Below are 18,751 nucleotides of genomic sequence, written 5' to 3'. Positions count from 1 at the left end.
CACACGGAAACACTGTTTAACTTCCCACTGGAGCGGTACCTATTTATCTACTTGCGCTTTTTGACGTGCTTTCGAACTGCTAGGTTGGCAGGACCAGGGACTAAGCAACGGGAGCTCACCCCGTCGCGGGGATTCGAACTGCCGACCTTCCGATCGGCAAGCCCTAGGCTCAGTGGTTTAGACCACAGCGCCACCCGTGTCCCATACTTACTTCTCTACATTTGAGAACATGAAATCAGATGCCTCAAAACATTCTTCTCCCAAGAGACCTTTGCAAGATTGTTTAGCTTAGGCCTCATTCTCAAACGTGCCCAGTTTAATGATGAAGAAAATAAACTAGAAGCTCTTAACTAGAAGTTAGGAACTTTTATTTTAACAAAGCAACATTAATTTAACAAATATGTTCCTTTCGGACCTTCTAGTAAATACTGGAAAATTTGCCCACAAATTGGCATTTACTTGCTCAAAAAATGATTTCCGTTTCGAAACCAGAGCTATTTGGAATCATTTATAAAGCAAAGGAGAAAACCCATATACATTGTTTTAGAATTCAGAAGATCCAAGTATGCAAGTCAACAATTGGGGGAGTTTAATCAGGAAGCCTTTTTTGTCTGTCCCCAGTGAGAACAACCCATTTAGAGGTTTTGGGCTTCATAACAAAGTATACAAAAAAAGAGGAACCAAAACACACACACACACACACACACACACACACACACACACAGGCAGTGGACTGGTGCTGTTCTGATCAACTTGTAAAAGGGTATGTCCTTTTAACAGCCTCCAGAATCAGTGGAACCCCCTCACTTTTATCCAGCTATTCTGCTTCTGGCCCTGATACAGAATTCACCCTCTCCACTGTTTCAGGTGTTTCATTCCTATCTGCCTCTGCTTCTGCCTTTCCTTCAATGCCCCCCTCTTCCTGTCTTGGGCTTTCGTCACCCACATCCTTCTTTTCACTGAATGGCAGAATTTCGCTGGCCTGCAATCTGTTGCCTTCCACGGCGGAGGTAGTTCCTTGCTCGCCAGACTGGGCTGGCACACAGCTGTCTGGCGAAAGGCTCGACTCGGCGTTAGTTTTGGAATTAACCAATAAATCCACACCCGGCGAACTACAGTCGCTGTTTGTAGGAGCATTGCCAATTGTTTCTGTTGCATCATGGCAGGCTCCATCCGTCCTCTCGGTGCTGGCGGAGTTTATCTGGCTCTCAGAGGATGCCACCTCGATGCCCGCCTCTGCGGGTGTCCCTGAGGCACCGCCTTCCGATGCCATCTCAACTTTCCGTCTTTTTCTCACTGCGTCAGTGGCTTCCGTCTCCTTCATGTATCTACCATCCATATCACCTCCTCGAGGCGGCAAAGGGCTGGCCTTCTCCTCCGTGAACGGAAGGCCATCGATCCCCTTCTGACCAATCACAACCTCTCCGAGGTTGGCAGAGATCTTCTCAATGTCGGTGGGGCTTTTCACCACCCCGACGCTTTCCTCGCTCAACCTGCCCATCTCCAGCTTCCTCTTCTTGCATTCCTTCGGACTTTCACCGGACGCTCCGTTCTCACCCTCGCCGGCGGGATCCTGCTTTTCCAGCTGGGGAGACGAAGAACCTGGCGCTCCATCTTTCCTCTCGCCCTCCTCCGCAAGATCCTGCCTTCCCGTTTGGACAAACGGAGAAACCGCTGAGTCTTCTTTCCCGCCATCCTTCTCTGCCTTGACTTCCTCTGCTGTTGCAAGCCCACGTTGATTCATCTTACCTGAAGCTTCGTGTTCACCTGCGGGACTCGTTTGGGGTCCCGGAGCATCTCCGGCCCGCGATCCATCGCCACAGATCACAGAGGAAGGCTCTCCCTCGCTATCTTTGCTAGGGACAGAGTCACTAGATGAAAACCCCAGTTCAGCATTACTTTTGGACACAGGCTGAACAATCAGATTACTGGTTGTTTGGTCTATAGCAGGGCAAACGGTGCCTGTCTTGTCCATCAGCTCGTCCTGATCGTTTTCCACACTCTCCCTCCTAGCAGGCTCTTCCTCAAGTCTCTGGCACGTTTTATGCTGCTGCTCGACTTCACTCTTTCCTGCAGCCTCCTCTCCATCCTCATCCTGCTCCCCCTCGAGCCGCTCGCTGTTCAGGAATTCTGGGGACCGGGGTTTGAATCGCCGGAGCTTCCTGTGCGGGCCCCAGACAAAATCCCGCTTGGGCGTGAAGTGCCGCCATGCAAAATGCAACAGCTCCTGCCGCCGCCGCTTGTTCCGGACAGTGAACACAAAGTAGTCCAAGGCACTTCTCAGCACCCGCGGGAGCTCCTGGTGGACCAGGATCTGCGTCAGGAAGAACTTCACCAGGTGCATCTGGTATTTTTCGTAGCCCAACTCCCCCAAGCACTTCAGGATGCGAGTGATCCGCAAATTATTGTGGCTGAACCTGAAAGGGGGAAGAAAGAAGGCGAAGTAAGTCTCCCGTTGTGAGGGCAAACAACTAGCACGGAAGGGTGCTGCTATCCGAATATCCTACGAAGGACGTTCCCACTTACTTTTTGGAACGGAACTTGCAAGAAGTGAAGTTACAGGGAACCAAGCAGAGGGCCTTCTTGGTAGTGGCGCTCTCCCTATGGAATGCCCTCCCGTCAGATGTCAAGGAGATTAACAGCTACAGCCATACCTTGGAAGTCAAACAGCCTAGTTCTTGAATGTTTTGGCTCCTGAATGATCGAAAAAGCGGAAGTGACTGTTCCAATTTTCGAACGTTCTTTAGGAAGCCAAACGTCCGACGAGGCTTCTGATTGGCTGCAGGAGCTTCCTGTAGCCAATCAGAAGCTGTGCTTGGGTTTTTGGACATTTTGGAAGTCGAATGGACTTCTGGAACGGATTCCGTTCAACTTCCAAGGCATGACTGTATCTGACTTTCAGAAGACATCTGAAGGCAGCCTTGTACAGTGGTACCCCGCTAGACGAAAATAATTCGTCCCGCGAAAATTTTCGTCTAGCGGGGTTTTCGTCTTGCGGAGCGGCAATGGGAGCCGCGCTCCGCAAAACGAAAAAAAAAAAGACGAAATTTTTCGTCTTGCGAGGCAGCCCCATAGACTTTTTCGTCTAGCGGGGCTGCCTCCCGCTAGACGAATGCTTTTGTCTAGCGAGTTTTTCATCTAGCGAGGCATTCGTCTAGCGGGGTACCACTGTATAGGGAAATTTTCAGCGTTTGATGTTTTATTATGCTTTTATATTGGATGGAAGCCGCCCAGCGCATCTGGAGCAACCCAGCCAGATGGGCGGTGCACAAATAATAAAATTCTTATTATTATGCTTTTATGCAGAAACTCTGGTTGGCAGAGGGGTTTTGCCTTGATGGCACTCAGCCTATCAAGCACCCCTCAGCTTTATTAGCTGGTGTTCCCATGCAGGATCCCAGACCAAGAACTGGAGGTGGAGAACGACCCGAGTTCACTCACAAACCCCCTGCAAAATCCATGGATCCTAGCACAGCCCATCATCTCACAGAGCATTCGGGTATTGATGGCTACCGGCCGTGATGGTTATGTTTTGTCAGAGGCAGTAAGGCTTCTGAATGCCAGCTGCTGCGAATCACAAGCGGGGAGAGAATTACAAACAGAGAGAGAAGTGTCGCACTTGTGTCTTGCTTTCGAGCTTCCCATGTGCATCTGGTTGGCCTTTGTGGGAAGAGGATGTGGCACCAAATGAGCCGTTGGCTTGATCCAGAGGGCTCTCCTGATGTTCTTGAGACTACTACAGAATAGCTCTTTCTATGCAAGCACAGCACAAAGCAAGCTTCACTCAGCTTCAGTCACATTTGATGACTGCGGTAGCCAAGGGACTGCCGTGCAGGCCACTTGCTGACTTTTATGCACAAGTATGTCTAGCAACTCCTGCCAACCTAGCAGTTCGAAAGCACGTCAAAGTGCAAGTAGATAAATAGGTACCGCTCTGGCGGGAAGGTAAACGGTGTTTCTGTGCGCTGCTCTGGTTCGCCAGAAGCGGCATTGTCATGCTGGCCACATGACCCGGAAGCTGTATGCCGGCTCCCTCGGCCAATACGAGATGAGTGCCACAACCCTAGAGTCGTCCGCGACTGGAACTAACAGTCAGGGGTCCTTTACCTTTATGTCTAGCAAAGCAACTCACCGGTTGAGGTTCTCGAACCTCTCTTGCCAGTTCTTTGCTCGCCCCAATTCACCCGTTTTCTCATTTAGCAGCTCGATTCCGTAGAAGTCCAGCATGAGCTTGTAAGCCCGGACGAACCTCGCCATGACTTCCTCCGATTTCTTGAAGGCCTGAAATGCCCAACGGGCAAGACACAAAACTGATGACTTTATTGTTTCATTCTACTCGAAAACCGCTTTGAGGTTTTTATTACAATCCGGAGGTATAAATATATTGTGAAACATTTTTTTTTTAAAAAATTAAGCACTATGTTTAAACATTTTAGCTTATATGGTACTATTTTACTGCTTGATTTTGTGGGCGAAATTTTTGACCTATGCAACCTGTTGCGAGATGCTGTATGAACAGTTATATACAAACATTTTACAAAACGAAACAACAGCGGCAAGTTTAGAAGATGACCAAAGTGTTCCATCAAGGAGCAACTCAACACCTTTCATTGTGGTGCCCTCCATAGATTGTGGGCTATAACTCCCTTCAGTCCTGATAGCTAGCAATGCAGGTTCACCTCACTGGGGGAACCAGAGGCACATCTCCATCCTCCGACTGAAAGCTAGAGGGAAGACACCTGCGAATTCCTGGGTTTGGTGTATAGCTATCAACCTACCTTTTTTTGCATTGGGAAACGGCCATAGCTGTCAACCTTCCCTTTTTTTGCAGTGGGAAACGGCACTGGAATAAGGGAATTTCCCGCAAAAAAGGGAAAGTTGACAGCTATGGTTTGGTGACTGGTGCTAGCGTGGAAGTGGGGAAATCGAGACACAGGTCTTATGGGCTCCAGCAGTCAAAGTGCCAAAGTTTTGATTATAATATTATTAAGGTAGGAATTAGAAGTAATAATAGCAACAGTTTTACTAAGTTAAGAGAAAAAAAGGTTATAAAAAGTTAAGATTTGAAATATGATTTTATGTGATAATAGTAAGTTGAATGATATAAGTTGTATAAGATGTTTATTTGAAGATTAAGTATGGTGAATGATTGTTAAATTAGTTACAAAGTTACTAAAGTAGATTAGAAATTGAACGCAGAAGAGAGAACGGGGGAAGTCCCCCTAAATAAGATTCAAAATAAGAAATTAATTAATAGATTCCTGTGTTTCTGTGTTGTTCAGGTATGTATTAGTTTTTATTTTATTGTTATTAGTATTGTTTACTGTATTTGTTTTATATGTTGATTGAATGTTTTTATCTGTTGTTTTTTATTTGTTATTTCTGTGATTTTTATGTGGAAACACCAATAAATTTTTATTTAAAAAAAAAAAAACAAAGCGCCAAAGTCACTACAGTCAGAGTTGCTATTATTTCATAAATGGGTGTAAAAAGAGGGCAGGGAACTCAGAATCCATTTCCCCATACCTGTGGTTTTAAAGCCAATCTTTAAAGGGCAAGAGCCCTCCTACCTGGATCTCTTGACAGGTGAGAAGCCGTGCACGCCAGTTCCTTCCTGGCTCACGCAAAGGAAATAACCTGGAAGGAAGTCAAACAAAGAGGGGAATCAAGCCTGCAAAGAAAACAAGAATTTAGCCCAGAAGCAGGCAGGGCACCCCGACTGCTGAGAGGCACAGAATCCAGCATGGTGCCCCTCAAGATGTTGTTGGACCCCAACTCCCACTGCCGCTGCCCAACTTCCTGGAAGGTGGGCCGCTGCAGCAGAAAGGTTGATGGGGTGCAAACACGCTGGCAGGAGCATCAGATTGTTTCCACTGGTGCAGTTGCAATGCGCTGACCTCCTTGTGCCCTCATCCCTTCTGGTAAGCAACAGGGACCCCACTTGTTCGGAAGCGAGGGTAGAGGTTCTGCCTCGCCTGATGAGCAACTTCCGGAAGCAGCCATTTTAGAAGAGACAATTATGCCCCTGGACTCACAATTTTTTACCAACTGCCACGAGTGCGACAGAGCTGAGAGGATTCTTCTGCATTGCACCGAAACCTTAACTTCTGTAGAAATGCCCAAGAGACCCTGATTAAGCCTGAAAATGGGTCAGTTTATTTAGATATGACCCACATCTTCAAGACTTCAGAAAGATGGCTACACATTAAAACAGAGGTCTGCAACATGGTGCCCGGAGGTGCACAGGTGGCTTCAGAGGCCTTCCCTAGTACCCACTAACCCCCAAAGTTAGGCTTGAGAGAAGAACACACTATTAAAGGGATAGCGACTGGCAGACAACTGGTTTAAGATTTTTACTTCTGGTATAAAGGTAAAGGGACCCCTGACCATTAGGTCACAGTCGCGGATGACTCTGGGGTTGTGGCGCTCATCTCGCTCTATTGGCCGAGGGAGCCGGAGCGGTACCTCTTTATCTACCATATATTCCGGCGTATAAGACGAATGGGCATATAAGACGACCCCCAACTTTTCCAGTTAAAATATAGAGTTTGAGATATACTCGACCACAGATTTTCCACCCGGCATATAAAACGACCCCCGACTTTTGAGAAGATTTTCCTGGATTAAAAAGTAGTCTTATACGCCAGAATATACTGTACTTGCACTTTGACGTGCTTTGGAACTGCTAGGTTGGCAGGAGCAGGGACTGAGCAACGGGAGCTCACCCCGTTCGCGGGGATTCGAACCGCCAACCTTCTGATCGGCAAGCCCTAGGCTCTGTGGTTTAACCCACAGCGCCACCCGCGTCCCTTACATAAAGTATATAAAGCCCCAAACTGCCTAGGACCTGCTCACATCTTGCCAGAGCGTCCTACCCAAACCCTTAGACCGACACGCGAGGCACTTGTGTGAGTGCCACACACCCCAAGCATTTTGTTTAACAAATAACTGGGGGAGAGCTTTGCATCAGCCATCAAAACCTCGAGTATGAATACAGCACAGGGGCTGTGATGCTTTTTAACGTTACTCTCATTGGTCAGTGAGGGCACGAACAGTGGTAGCCCAGAACACGTCTATGTTTCTAGAAGGCAAGCTGCAATTCACTAGTAACAATATTTGGTGGAAATAACCTTGTTTTTCATTGCAGTCCCGCCCAAAGGAAGTGTGTTACAGCCCCTCTGGAAGATGCTCTGGCTCAGATTTTGGAGAGCCTCCAAAGAAGAGGAGAAGGGGAAAGGAAAGAACAGGAATGTCCAAATACAGAAAAAAGCCTACAGCACTCTCCCCCCTCCCCATGTGCCATTAGAATATCTAACAGGAACCATTTACCACTGGATATATGAATGGTTTTCTTCCAGAGTTACATAGTCATTTTGCCACATCTCAAGGAGATCTTCAATAAGGAGGCCTAGAAGAGGATGAAAAACGTAAGAAGTGTCTAAAATTAAGCACAGCATGTAAATGGAGAGATTCCCCCACTCTGTTATTCTTATTAATTGGATTTATACACCACCCTGACTCCCGAAGATGCCCAGGGTGGCAAACAGATACCCAATTCAAAACAAAACGCAAGCAGAATGTTCAAAAACAGCTAAAACATTACAAAAACAATTAAAGGCATCTAAAGTCAGTTGCAGTTATATAACAACCAGCAATCTTGGGGATAGAATCATAGAAGAATCCTAGAGTTGGAAGAGACCACAAGGGCCATCCAGTCCAACCCCCTGCCAAGCAGGAAACACCATCAAAGCATTCCTGACAGATGGATGCCAGGAACAGTATTCTGTAGCCACCAAATGCCCGGGTAAAAAGGTAAACAGCCCCTGGACATTTAGGTCCAGTCATAGGCGACTATGGGGTTGTAGTGCTCATCTCGCTTTCAGGCTGAGGGAGCCGGCGTTTGTCCACAGACAGCTTTCCTGGTCATGTGGCCAGCATGACTAAACCGCTTCTGGTGCACGGAGGACCGTGACAAGTGCCAGAGCACACAGAAACACCGTTTAACTTCCTGCCACAGCGGTACCTATTTATCTACCTGCACTGGCACGCTTTTGAACTGCTAGGTTGGCAGGAGCTGGGACAGAGCAACGGGAGCTCACTTTGTTGCAGCGATTCGAAGAACCACCGACCTTCTGATCGGCAAGCCCAAGAGGCTCAGTGGTTTAGACCACAGCGCCACCCGCGTCCTTTTGACACTGGAGAGAGGGAGATTCAGAATGGGCAAAACAGCTTCTTCACACAGTGCATGAACTATTCACTGCTACAAGATACAGGTAGGTAGCCGTGTTGGTCTGCCATAGTAAAAAATAAAAAAATAAAAAATAATCCTTCCAGTAGCACCTTAGAGACAAACTAAGTTTGTTCTTGGTATGAGCTTTCGTGCATGCACACAAAAGCTTATAATAAGAACAAACTTAGTTGGTCTCTACGGTGCTACTGGAAGGATTTTTTTTTTTTTTTTATTTTGTTTTGACTGCTACAAGAGGCAGCGATGGCCACTGACTTGGGTGTCGTGAAAAGAGGATTAGACAAAATTATGGAGGACAGAGCTAGCAATAATAATAATAACAATAATAATAACTTATTATTTATACCCCGCCCATCTGGCTGGGTTTCCCCAGCCACTCTGGGTGGCTTCCAACTGAATATTAAAATACAGTGCAGCACCAAGCATTAAAAACTTCCCTAAACAGGGCCGCCTTCAGTTGTCTTTTAAAAGTAAAATAGCTGCTTATTGACATCTTCCACAGTTGGTGGTCATGTGTCTCTGAATGCCAGTTGACGGGAGGCTTCAGGAAAGGAGTTGGAAGGGTACCGAGGATCATCTAGTCCAACCCCCTGAAATGCAGGAATATGTCCCATACGAGGATTGAACTTCCAACCTCGGCGTAGGCAATACTAAGTTAGATGTGCCAATGGCCTGACTTGATACAACGCAACTTCCAGTGTTCCAAGCCTCGTGGATTTCCCAGGCAACCCCCACCACTCAGGGGCTGTAGGAATCACTGCATGGCTAACCTATCCTGGTGTATTGTGAGGAAGAATTCATAAACACTTGCGGGAGAGAGAGAGGCCTCTTGCCCCGGAAAAAGAGAGAGTGAAACCTGCTCCTTGCAACAGCAGAATGCAACGGGTTCCCTTTTACAGATTTAATTTTGCCTTCCAGGGGGAACAGCTGTAGGAAATATATACAGGCCTTCAATAATTTCTGTAGGGAGGGAAGAGGCGTAAATAAACAGCGTTTAAAACCAAATACAATTCACTCCCCTGTCAAGGGCCGGGGGGGGGGGGGGAGGAGCAACCTTGCAAGAGCTAACATTTGCCTTGGGGAAGAGAGAGAATAATATCGAAAGCCATACCATTAGGCTGAAAACTCATCTCGTTTTTGTAAAACCTCAAATTCCACATTTTCTCCTCTCTCATTTCAGTTTCTTCCAAACCCTGAGGAAGGAAAGAAGGAAGGAAGGAAGAAGTATCAGCGGAGGATGTGGGTGATCTATCACTGAGCTACCCCAGGCATCTCCTGGAAAATCCTGACTACACACTGCACTCAGACCACCTGTTGTGTGCCACGCCGCTTTTCTTTTTTGAAACCAATGATTTCTTTGCTGGAGAGGCGCTCCCCACCACTCCTGACCATGGGCATGATGCTGACCGGGGCTGACGGGACTTGGGAGTCCAACATCTGGAGAGCACCCGGTTGGCTACCCCTGATTGGGAGGTTTCCTTTCTAAGTTAAAACGCCATTCAGATCTTAGTTATGTGGATCATTGGGGGCTTACAGACAAGATCGGCGTACAATAAATGAATGACACAGCCAGCTAGCGGTCTCTTGTGTGATGGCCTGGGACTCGGACTCAGAACCAGAGGAGTCTCAGTCTGCACCAAATCCTCTGCCTCAGACATCATCTGAACCAAGTCTGGAGCCTGATGCTGAAGAGAAGAGTTTGGATTTGATATCCCGCTTTATCACTACCCGAAGGAGTCTCAAAGCGGCTCACATTCTCCTTTCCCTTCCTCCCCCACAACAAACACTCTGTGAGGCGAGTGGGGCTGAGAGACTTCAAAGAAGTGTGACTAGCCCAAGGTCGCCCAGCAGCTGCATGTGTGGAGGAGCGGGGACGCGAACCCGGTTCACCAGATTACGAGTCCACCGCTCTGAACCACTACACCACACTGGCAGCCTCCGTCTGCGCAGGTTCCCCTGCAACAAGGGCCAGCTGGGCCGAGCCAGGGGCCTAATCCTGTCCCGGCTCCAGATGCGGGGAATACCTTGTTGCCGTCAGCTGGGTCATCACTGACAGCTGTTCCACTACCGGCTGGGTCAGGAGAGGCTGAGGCGGCCCCTGGGTCTAGTAACCCACCGGTGTCCCCCAAGCTGCAGACTCAGGTCTGAGAGAAGGAGACCCGAGTACTCGCAGGAGGAGTGCTTGCCTTCGGGCGAGACAGGGTGGTGAGTTGTCGGGGGATCAGGACTGGCCATTACCTCGTCAGAGATAAAAGGCTGTCGGACCCCTCCCCAGGTTGCAGGAGCAACATTGCTGTTTTCCAAGTTCTGCCTGTGATAGTGTTCCTGACCTTGTCTGGTTTCCTGCCCTGGCCTTGCCGGACTGACTCCTCGCTGACTCTTTGGACCCCGGACCGGACCTCGCTTCGTGGATTACCCTTGGGACCAGCACATCTTGTCATGAATGATGATGATCAACACACTCTTACCGGATAATGTTGCCTGTATTTCTGCATATCTTTTGCTGCCATCCAGTTGCGACCAGCTGCGTTCTAAGGGGGGGACGACGAGAGTTAAGGGAGGGGCTGTGAAGCTGAATTATCCCTATTAAAAAAAAAACCTCCAGACCACCACAAACAGAAAATATAGTCGTTCCATATTGATAATGCAAATTGCAAAGTTACTTAGATCCAAAGGAGCAAAATTCCAGAGAAGCCTGGATAGCTCAGCTGCTAACAGCGTGGTGCTGAAACCACCAAGGTTGCAGGTTCGATCCCTGTATGGGACAGCTAGATATTCCTGCATTGTAAGGGGGTTGGACTATAGATGATCCTCAGGGCCCCTTGAAACTCTAGAATTCTATGAAAATCTATTTTAGATGCGGTGCTCATGTTTAGCGGACCATGCCGGCTTGCCACATAATCTCTCATACTCTTGATATTCTTAAATCAGCAGAACCTTGAAATCAGAAGGCCTATGGGGTTCTGCACAACCCCACACATCCACCCTGCTCTGGGAACCATCACCCTGCCCCAGATACGGCCCCAAGTTAAGTTGCGCCGAGCAGGGTGATCAATCTTGGTTGGGAAGGGGTGTCCCCAAATAAAAGCTGTTTGCATTGCATCACCTGCATGCTTCAGAATTCCTCGCTCACCTCAACCAAGTAGCTGGGGAAATCCAGCCAGATGGGTGGGGTATAAATATTATTATTATTATTATTATTATTATTATTATTATTATTATTATTATTAACAGTTGTTGAGCAGAGGGGGTGATCCAAGGCAGGGAGTCATCAAGCTGGAAGGAGAGTGCAAGGCAGGCAGGAAATTGGGTCTGGCCCTCGGATTTTTCCCTGGGCTTTTATGGTCTGCTACCCAACAGCCACGGAATGCTCTGGGCCCTCCAACCCGACCCACAGCAACCCATGGCTGTCTGATCCTGACTCGCCCAACTCCCTCTGTATAGGCCTGATCCGGCTCAGGGTGGGGCTGAATCCGGTGCACAGCCCTAGTGACGTGGATGTCATGGGGAGAGAATGTGATTGGCGTGCTTCGACACGGGGGTTACAGCTAGCTGGCACCAACCTGCCACATGCCTTTACTGAGCACATGGCTGCTTTGCCACAGGCATTATTTTTAGTATCCCACATCACGGAACAAGCAGTCCGGTCCCATGAAGAGTGAAACCTCCATCAGGGTAGCTGAATCACTGCATGTCAAATGGTTTATTGGTTCACTCCCATCATACTCTCAAGTGTTATTTTTACGGGAAGCCATGCCCTGGGAGTGCTTCTTGGCCGAGGGCCACATTGCCTTCTGTGCAACCTTCTGAGGGCCATAGCTCAGCTGGACAGAGCGTGGTGCTGATAATGTCAAGGTCGCAGGTTCGATCCCCATTTGTGACAGCTGCCTATTGTTGCATTGTAGGAAGTTCAACTGGATCAGGGTTTGCCAAACTTGGATCTCCAGCTGCTTTTGGACTACAACTCCCATCATCCCTAGCTAGCAGGACCAGTGGCCAGGGATGATGGGAAATGTAGTCCAAAAACAGCTGGAGGCCCAAGTTTGGGAAACCCTGGACTAGATGAACCCAAGGGTCCCTTCCAAGTCCAAGTGAGCGGAACAGGAAATGTAAATTTGATCCTTGGGCAGCAGGTTAGTTTCTCTGTGTGTCTGCACACACGCACCCCTCTCTCTCCCCCATGCCAAGAGGCATTAGTAGAGTTCAAGGAGGACAAGTTCCAGCCAGGCAAAAACATATGGGGTGGGATGCAGGGCCAGTGACAAGTATGGCCTGGGGACAGTTCCAAGGGCCAGACAAGAGAGACATTTGCTGCTCAGTGTTGAAGCTCCTCTACCCTTGCACTGGACTAACGTGGCGAGAAGAGGCACCCCAAGAACGGGAAGGGCGATAACATTCACACGAACACATGCTGCAGGAGCAGGTCCATGGTGCCTGCTTATTAAAGGGATAAGTGCAGGTTTTGCACCACTCTCCTCTACAGTACATAAGTTTACAAAGCAACTATACTTCCAATTGAGCCCGGAAACTAATTGGTAGCTACTGGGCCCAATAAGCTACTTCAGGGTTTATAGTTTAGATTCTTTGCAGCTCAAAAGTGGTCCTTCAGCTCAGGAAGGCATGAAAACAGCAAGAACATCGGTCTTGCTCACTTGCATCGGGTCAAAGAGCCAAAGGCCACAGGAGAACACCGACGAAGACATACAGTCCAATTCTTCAAAAGGCAGAAAACACCTACCCTGCATTTTCTAAAGCTCATGGAGCCAAGGTTTGGCCTTTGCCACTCCTGCAGAGAGAAAAAACAGGACATTTAAAAGTTTTAGAAACATTTAGGATATTGGTACCAACAGTCAGAACTAACGCATTTCGCCAACACCTGACAAAAAAAAACCTCATCATTTGGTTCATTGTGGTTCTCCTTTATTTCTGGGAATATTAAGCGGTCATAGAATTGCAAGGTCAAGAAAGGAGAGTCATATCGGTGGTGAAACTCCTATGACCACTATCAGAAAACTGAACAAGAATCAGTGAGGTTTGTGGCAGTCTTTTCCAACCTGGAATCCCACCAGATTTGGGGACTACAACTCACATCAGCCCTGGTTGCTGGCTGGCGCTGATGGGAGCTGTAGTCCAAAACATCTGAAACGCACCAGGTTGAAGAAGATTGGTATGTGGAATAGCTCAGAAATAATATTTCTTTGTTGCTTGATGACAGTTCATGCATCTAAACAAATAGCTTCATGGGAACCTTTTTTTCAAGCATTGCATCCAATAGTTCTGGTAACTGCCCAACAGCAGAAATTTGCTTTTCTGGCCAAGGAGTTCCACGGTCCAGTATACCTGAAGGAGCATCTCCACCCCCATCGTTCAGCCTGGACACTGAAGTCCAGCTCTGAGGGCCTTCTGGCGGTTCCCTCACCGTGAGGTTACAGGGAACCAGGCAGAGGGCCTTCTCGGTAGTGGCGCCCACTCTGTGAGATGTCAAGGAAATAAACAACTATCTTACTTTTAGAAGACACTTGAAGGCCGCCCTGTTTAGGAAAGTTTTTAATGTTTGATGTTCTACCGTATTATTTAATATTCTGTTGGGAGCTGCCCAGAGTGGCTGGGGAAAAAATAATAAATTATAATATTATTTTTTACCCAGAACATCCCATCCTGGACCAAAGAAAGTTTTGAACTTCATGAAAAGGCAGTCGATTAATTTCATATCTGGAATGGCTACCTCCCCCCCCCTTTTAATTCATGTTCGCTTATTAATACTTTCTATTATGTAATTCTATTAAGTAACGGGGATGTTTAACTCCCGGTTTGAGAACCGGATGTGGCTTCCCAAGTAATTTTTGTGTGTGCCCCCCCCACTAATTTTGACAGCAGCAGCAACAAGAAAAACAACACAGAATACAGAACTGGGAGGTGACTCTCCTACTCAGCTGATCTGGGTGAATCAGCCAAAAAGCAGACAAGCTCCAAAAGCAGATTGGTATTAAATTTGGCATCTACACCAGCAATCCTGACCTTCTCAGGTTGCTTCCAAAGAATCAGTGCAAACGTAGAAACTGAAATATGACAGTGCCTTACACAGGCACTATTATATTTCAGTTTCGTTTCTTGCAAGTTGCACAGCAAAACCAAAACCAAATATTAGTTTCCATTTCTCTGTTGTGGGAGATGCAAGATATACCTGAAGGAGCGTCTCCACCCCCATCGTTCAGCCCCGACACTGGGGTCCAGCTCCGAGGGCCTTCTGGTGGTTCTCTCCCTGTGAGATGTGAGGTTACAGGGAACCAGGCAGAGGGCCTTCTCGGTAGTGGCACCCGCCCTGTGGAACGCCCTCCCATCAGATGTCAAAGAAATAAACAACAATCTTACTTTTAGAAGTAACTACCGAGAAGTAACTAAAGATGTTTGATGTTTTATCGTGATTTTAATATTCTGTTGGGAGCTGCCCAGAGTGGCTGGGGAAACCCAGCCAGATGGGTGGGGTATAAATAAAAAATTTATTGTTGTTCTTATTTCCTTGCAGCCCTTTCATTCCCTTTTCCCCTAGGCTGAAGAAACAGAATATGTCTACCCACTTTCAATATCCAATGGGAGTTGAATTATTAAAAGGAAGGCTGGATAAGCCCTGTTTGCACGTCACACTAAAGTGTAGTTAAAAACAAAGCATGGTTTAATGTGAATGAGCAGTGTGCTTTCATTTCTTCCTCCCCTGCTCCTGTTGAGCTGGGGAGGGAACAAACCAAAAGCTGGCCGCACTTTACATATGTAACCCAGTGCTCATGGTTTGTTTCTCTCCAAACAAACCATGAGTGCTGGTTCACACCTAATATGACACCAGCCTTTGACTTGCTCCCTTGCCAATGCTGCGACAGCAGAATCAAAGTTTTGGGCAGCGTGCAACAAAAAACTGGCCATTTGCCTTAAACCACAGCTTATTTTTAACTATGGTTAAGCTTTAAAGTGACATGTGAAAATGCATAAAATAGGAAATAGACTTTTTTTAAAAAAAAAAATCAACAGCTATGCAACTATCGCCTAGTAGATTTTTTTTTTTTTTTTACCATGGTCTTAATTGTTTCATCTGCTGGGTTTTACGGGCTGTGTTTTCTGCTTTGTAGTGTAACTTTGGTTTTAAGAGTTTTATTGTGAAATGCACATCATCGTTATTATTTTTATTATTATACTGTACATCATTATTCCGTACCTTAATCTGAATGCCCCCAAGAATTTGGCTGGATGTGTGGTATATTAATGTAATAATAATAATAGTAATAATAATAATTTATTATTTATACCCCACCCATCTGGTTGGGCTTCCCCAGCCACTCTGGGCGGCTCCCAATCGAATATTAAAAACACAATACAGCATTAAACATTAATGTAACAAATTAGACCGGTGGTTAATGTTTTGGGTTTCAAGTAAAACACAAAATGTTTCTATAAACTGCTGCATTAGCCAAGCAGTTAAAAGACGGCTGGCCTAGAACCTTTCTTCCCGGGGCAAAACTTTTCTATATACTAAAATTTATATATATTTTTAAAAATGACGCGTGAGCTTTCAGAAGTGTGACAGCACACCTTCCGCATTCTGAAGCAGAAGGCTTCTGCAATGCAAGGCCTGGCACTGAAGAATATGGGTTCAAGAAGCCAGTTAAGCCAAGAACCAAACTCCATTGACCAGCTTCCCACGACCCTAGCCCAGAGCAGAAAAATAAATAAATGACAACAGCTACTGAGCTGTTCCTGCAATTAGGAGGAAGGAACAGGACAGTTAAAAACACCTTTGCACCCTCCCCACCACCATTATAAGCGCTTCATAACAGTATCATAACTAAGGGACCCAGGTGGCGCTGTGGGTTAAACCACAGAGTCTAGGGCTTGCTGATCAGAAGGTTGGTGGTTCGAATCCCTGCCACGGGGTGAGCTCCCGTTGCTTGGTCCCAGCTCCTGCCCACCTAGCAGTTCGAAAGCACGTCAAAGTGCAAGTAGATAAATAGGGACCGCTCCAGCGGGAAGGTAAACGGCGTTTCCGTGCGCTGCTCTGGTTCGCCAGAAAGCGGCTTTATCATGCTGGCCACATGACCCGGAAGCTGTCTGCGGACAAACGCTGGCTCCCTCGGCCTATAGAGCGAGATGAGCGCCGCAACCCCAGAGTCGGACACGACTGGACCTGATGGTCAGGGTTCCCTTTACCTTTACCTTTTTAACAGTATCTAGCCATCGCCCAACTTCCTGCATCTCCCGCAGGTTTGGGAAACGCTGGACAAGAAGACCCCTTTGCAAATGCACTGATCTGCAACAAGACGTGCGCCCAACCCTTTGAGGCCGAGGAAGACGGGAGCAGCGTCCCACCTGGCGCCCCGTGCCCTGCTGGCACTTACTCAAATATTTCTGACCGTGGAGACGTTTAAGAAGGCTTTTCGTTTTCGTTTCCTTCTTTTCCCGGGAGGGAAGAGAGAGAGGGGTCGAGTTACGTAAGACGAACCGTAACAGTTATCTCGCGATCACGCCGCCCCCCCCACACTAACAGCCGCAAACGAGCCCCTTCCCCCCCCCCAACAAAAAACAACAACACACAAACACAAAACCATGTTGGGAAAGAAATCGTGCACTGCAACCTCTCCGGTAAATGGACTTATTTATAAAAGCGCGCACGGCACCCCCCTTCTTGCCGCCTCCTCTGCGGAGACCCGGAAGGGATCAAAGACCACCTTATACCCCCCCCCAACCAACACACCGGCAAAGACCCTCACCTGGCTACCGGAGGACGACCACCAGCCTGGGCTGTTGTGGGGCTGGGGCTTCTCTTGAATTCCTGCGCCTTTGTCAGCGGCTGCTACTACAGCCGCCTCCGAGTCCTTCCTCCCCACACCTCCCTCCAGCTGCCTTCCACCTTCTTCTTCTCCTTCTTCCTCCTCTTCCCAGGTGGAATCGTACTCCCAGAATCCTTCCTCCTCCTCCTCCTCCTCCTCTTCTTCTTCCTCCTCCTCCTCGCCTGCTCGGTCCTCCTCCTCCGTCCCCCGCCGCCACTCCGCCATCCTTGCCGGAGAAGACCGGCCTCGGACGCGCGCAAGAAAGGAAACCGAAAGAAAGGCGGATGCAGCCGCTGCACCGGCGGCAAAGGCGAGGAGGCGGCGGCGGCGATGCAAAGCGAAAGGCACGTGGGAGGAGGAGGAGGCGGGGGCGGCCGCGGGTGGCCCCACCCCGAGCTGCTCTCTCATTGGCCGACGAGCTCTCCTTCCGAACGTTGGGGGCCCGATGGAACGCGGGCGCAGACTGGAGACTTTTATCAATGACGGCGCCAGTCTACCGGGAAACGAGGCGGCGAGGCAGGCACCGCATTAGCCGCGCACTCCTCCTCCTATATACGCCTCGCGTATTTTCAATGCGTACGGATGGCGGGGCTTTTTTTTTTAACAGCCCGCGTTGGAAGGGAGTTTCGCTCTGTTCAGCGCGGCTTTCCCTTCCCAGTACAGTATACACACACAGGATTTGCAGCCTCAGGCCACAATACTAGGAGATAATATAATCTACTGGGACCAAACTGATGTTTTTGTTACTTATCCATAGCCATTCTGGGATTATTTCTTAAATGAAGAGTGGGATTCAAAATGTTAAATAATCTCTCTTTTCCTGCGATTATTACTACATTATTATTACTATTATTATTACTATTATTACTATTATGCTATATGTAAATGTATGTTTCTGATGTTGTACGCCACCCTGAGATCTTTGGATGAAGCTCAGCATATGAATTAAATAAATTAATATTTTATCTGGAGATTGTGGTGTTCAAAGTGCCACACAATGAAGTCAAAGGGGGTGGGTGATAATGGTTGAAGAGGCAAGACACCCCACATTTTAGCAGTAAAGCAGCTCATTGGCCCCAAGCATCCCAGGAAATTATCAGAAACAGCCACTTTTCCCCCTAAGACAGTATGAAGAATATGGATAGGTATGGTAAGGCTCAGAGCATGGCATCCTAGGGAATACTGTGAGGTAAAGGTAAAGGTACCCTTGACCATTAGGTCCAGTCACGGATGACTGGGGTTGCGGTCCTCATCTAGCTTTACTGGCCGAAGGAGCCGGCGTACAGCTTCCAGGTCATGTGGCCAGCATGACTAAGCCGCTTCTGGCGAACCAGAGCAGCGCACGGAAACACAGTTTACCTTGCCACCAGAGCGATACCTATTTATCTACTTGCACTTTGATGTGCTTTCAAACTGCTAGGTTGGCAGGAGCTGGGACTAAGCAACAGGCGCTCACCCCGTTGTGGGGATTCAAACCGCCGACCTTCTGATCAGCAAGCCCTGATTTTGCCTCTGTAAGATGGCAGTTTGTAGTAGAAGGGACTGCTGAAATGGCCAAGTCGGTGTTTTTCTTTTTGTAGTTTGCATGCCTAAGAGAGTTGGTCAAAAGCATGCGTCTGGGGTTTCCCAGACATGTCCGGGAATTGGGACTGTGAAAATGGCAAAATGTCTGGGAAAACCTGGATGC

General features: G+C 47.9%; 1 protein-coding gene across 1 annotated transcript; it reads right to left on the bottom strand.

Moving 5' to 3' along the window:
- Positions 1–351: 351 nt before the first annotated feature.
- Positions 352–17,149, bottom strand: OGFR (opioid growth factor receptor). The gene is made up of 8 exons (XM_033153701.1): positions 17,005–17,149; positions 12,987–13,034; positions 10,717–10,779; positions 9,360–9,441; positions 7,330–7,408; positions 5,571–5,637; positions 4,133–4,281; positions 352–2,417 (listed from the first exon to the last, which is right to left on the bottom strand). The coding sequence occupies exons 2-8, from the start codon at positions 13,005–13,007 to the stop codon at positions 818–820; spliced, it is 2,061 nt and encodes a 686-aa protein (XP_033009592.1). The 5' UTR covers positions 13,008–13,034; positions 17,005–17,149; the 3' UTR covers positions 352–817.
- Positions 17,150–18,751: the final 1,602 nt, after the last annotated feature.

This window comes from Lacerta agilis, chromosome 6, assembly GCF_009819535.1.
Source record: "Lacerta agilis isolate rLacAgi1 chromosome 6, rLacAgi1.pri, whole genome shotgun sequence".
Taxonomy (NCBI): Eukaryota; Metazoa; Chordata; class Lepidosauria; order Squamata; family Lacertidae; genus Lacerta; species Lacerta agilis.
This window is presented reverse-complemented; position numbering and strand designations above follow the sequence as displayed.

What these genes read in the sequence shown, in the direction of transcription:
- OGFR (XM_033153701.1), bottom strand. Translation starts at nt 13,007, where the DNA reads ATGAGCTTTAGAAAATGCAGG. An exon ending in TCACCTGTCAAGAGATCCAG is followed by an intron (nt 4,282 to 5,570) that starts GTAGGAGGGCTC and finishes TGGGCATTTCAG; the next exon opens with GCCTTCAAGAAATCGGAGGA. An exon ending in AGGTTCGAGAACCTCAACCG is followed by an intron (nt 2,418 to 4,132) that starts GTGAGTTGCTTT and finishes TCCCCCTTTCAG; the next exon opens with GTTCAGCCACAATAATTTGC.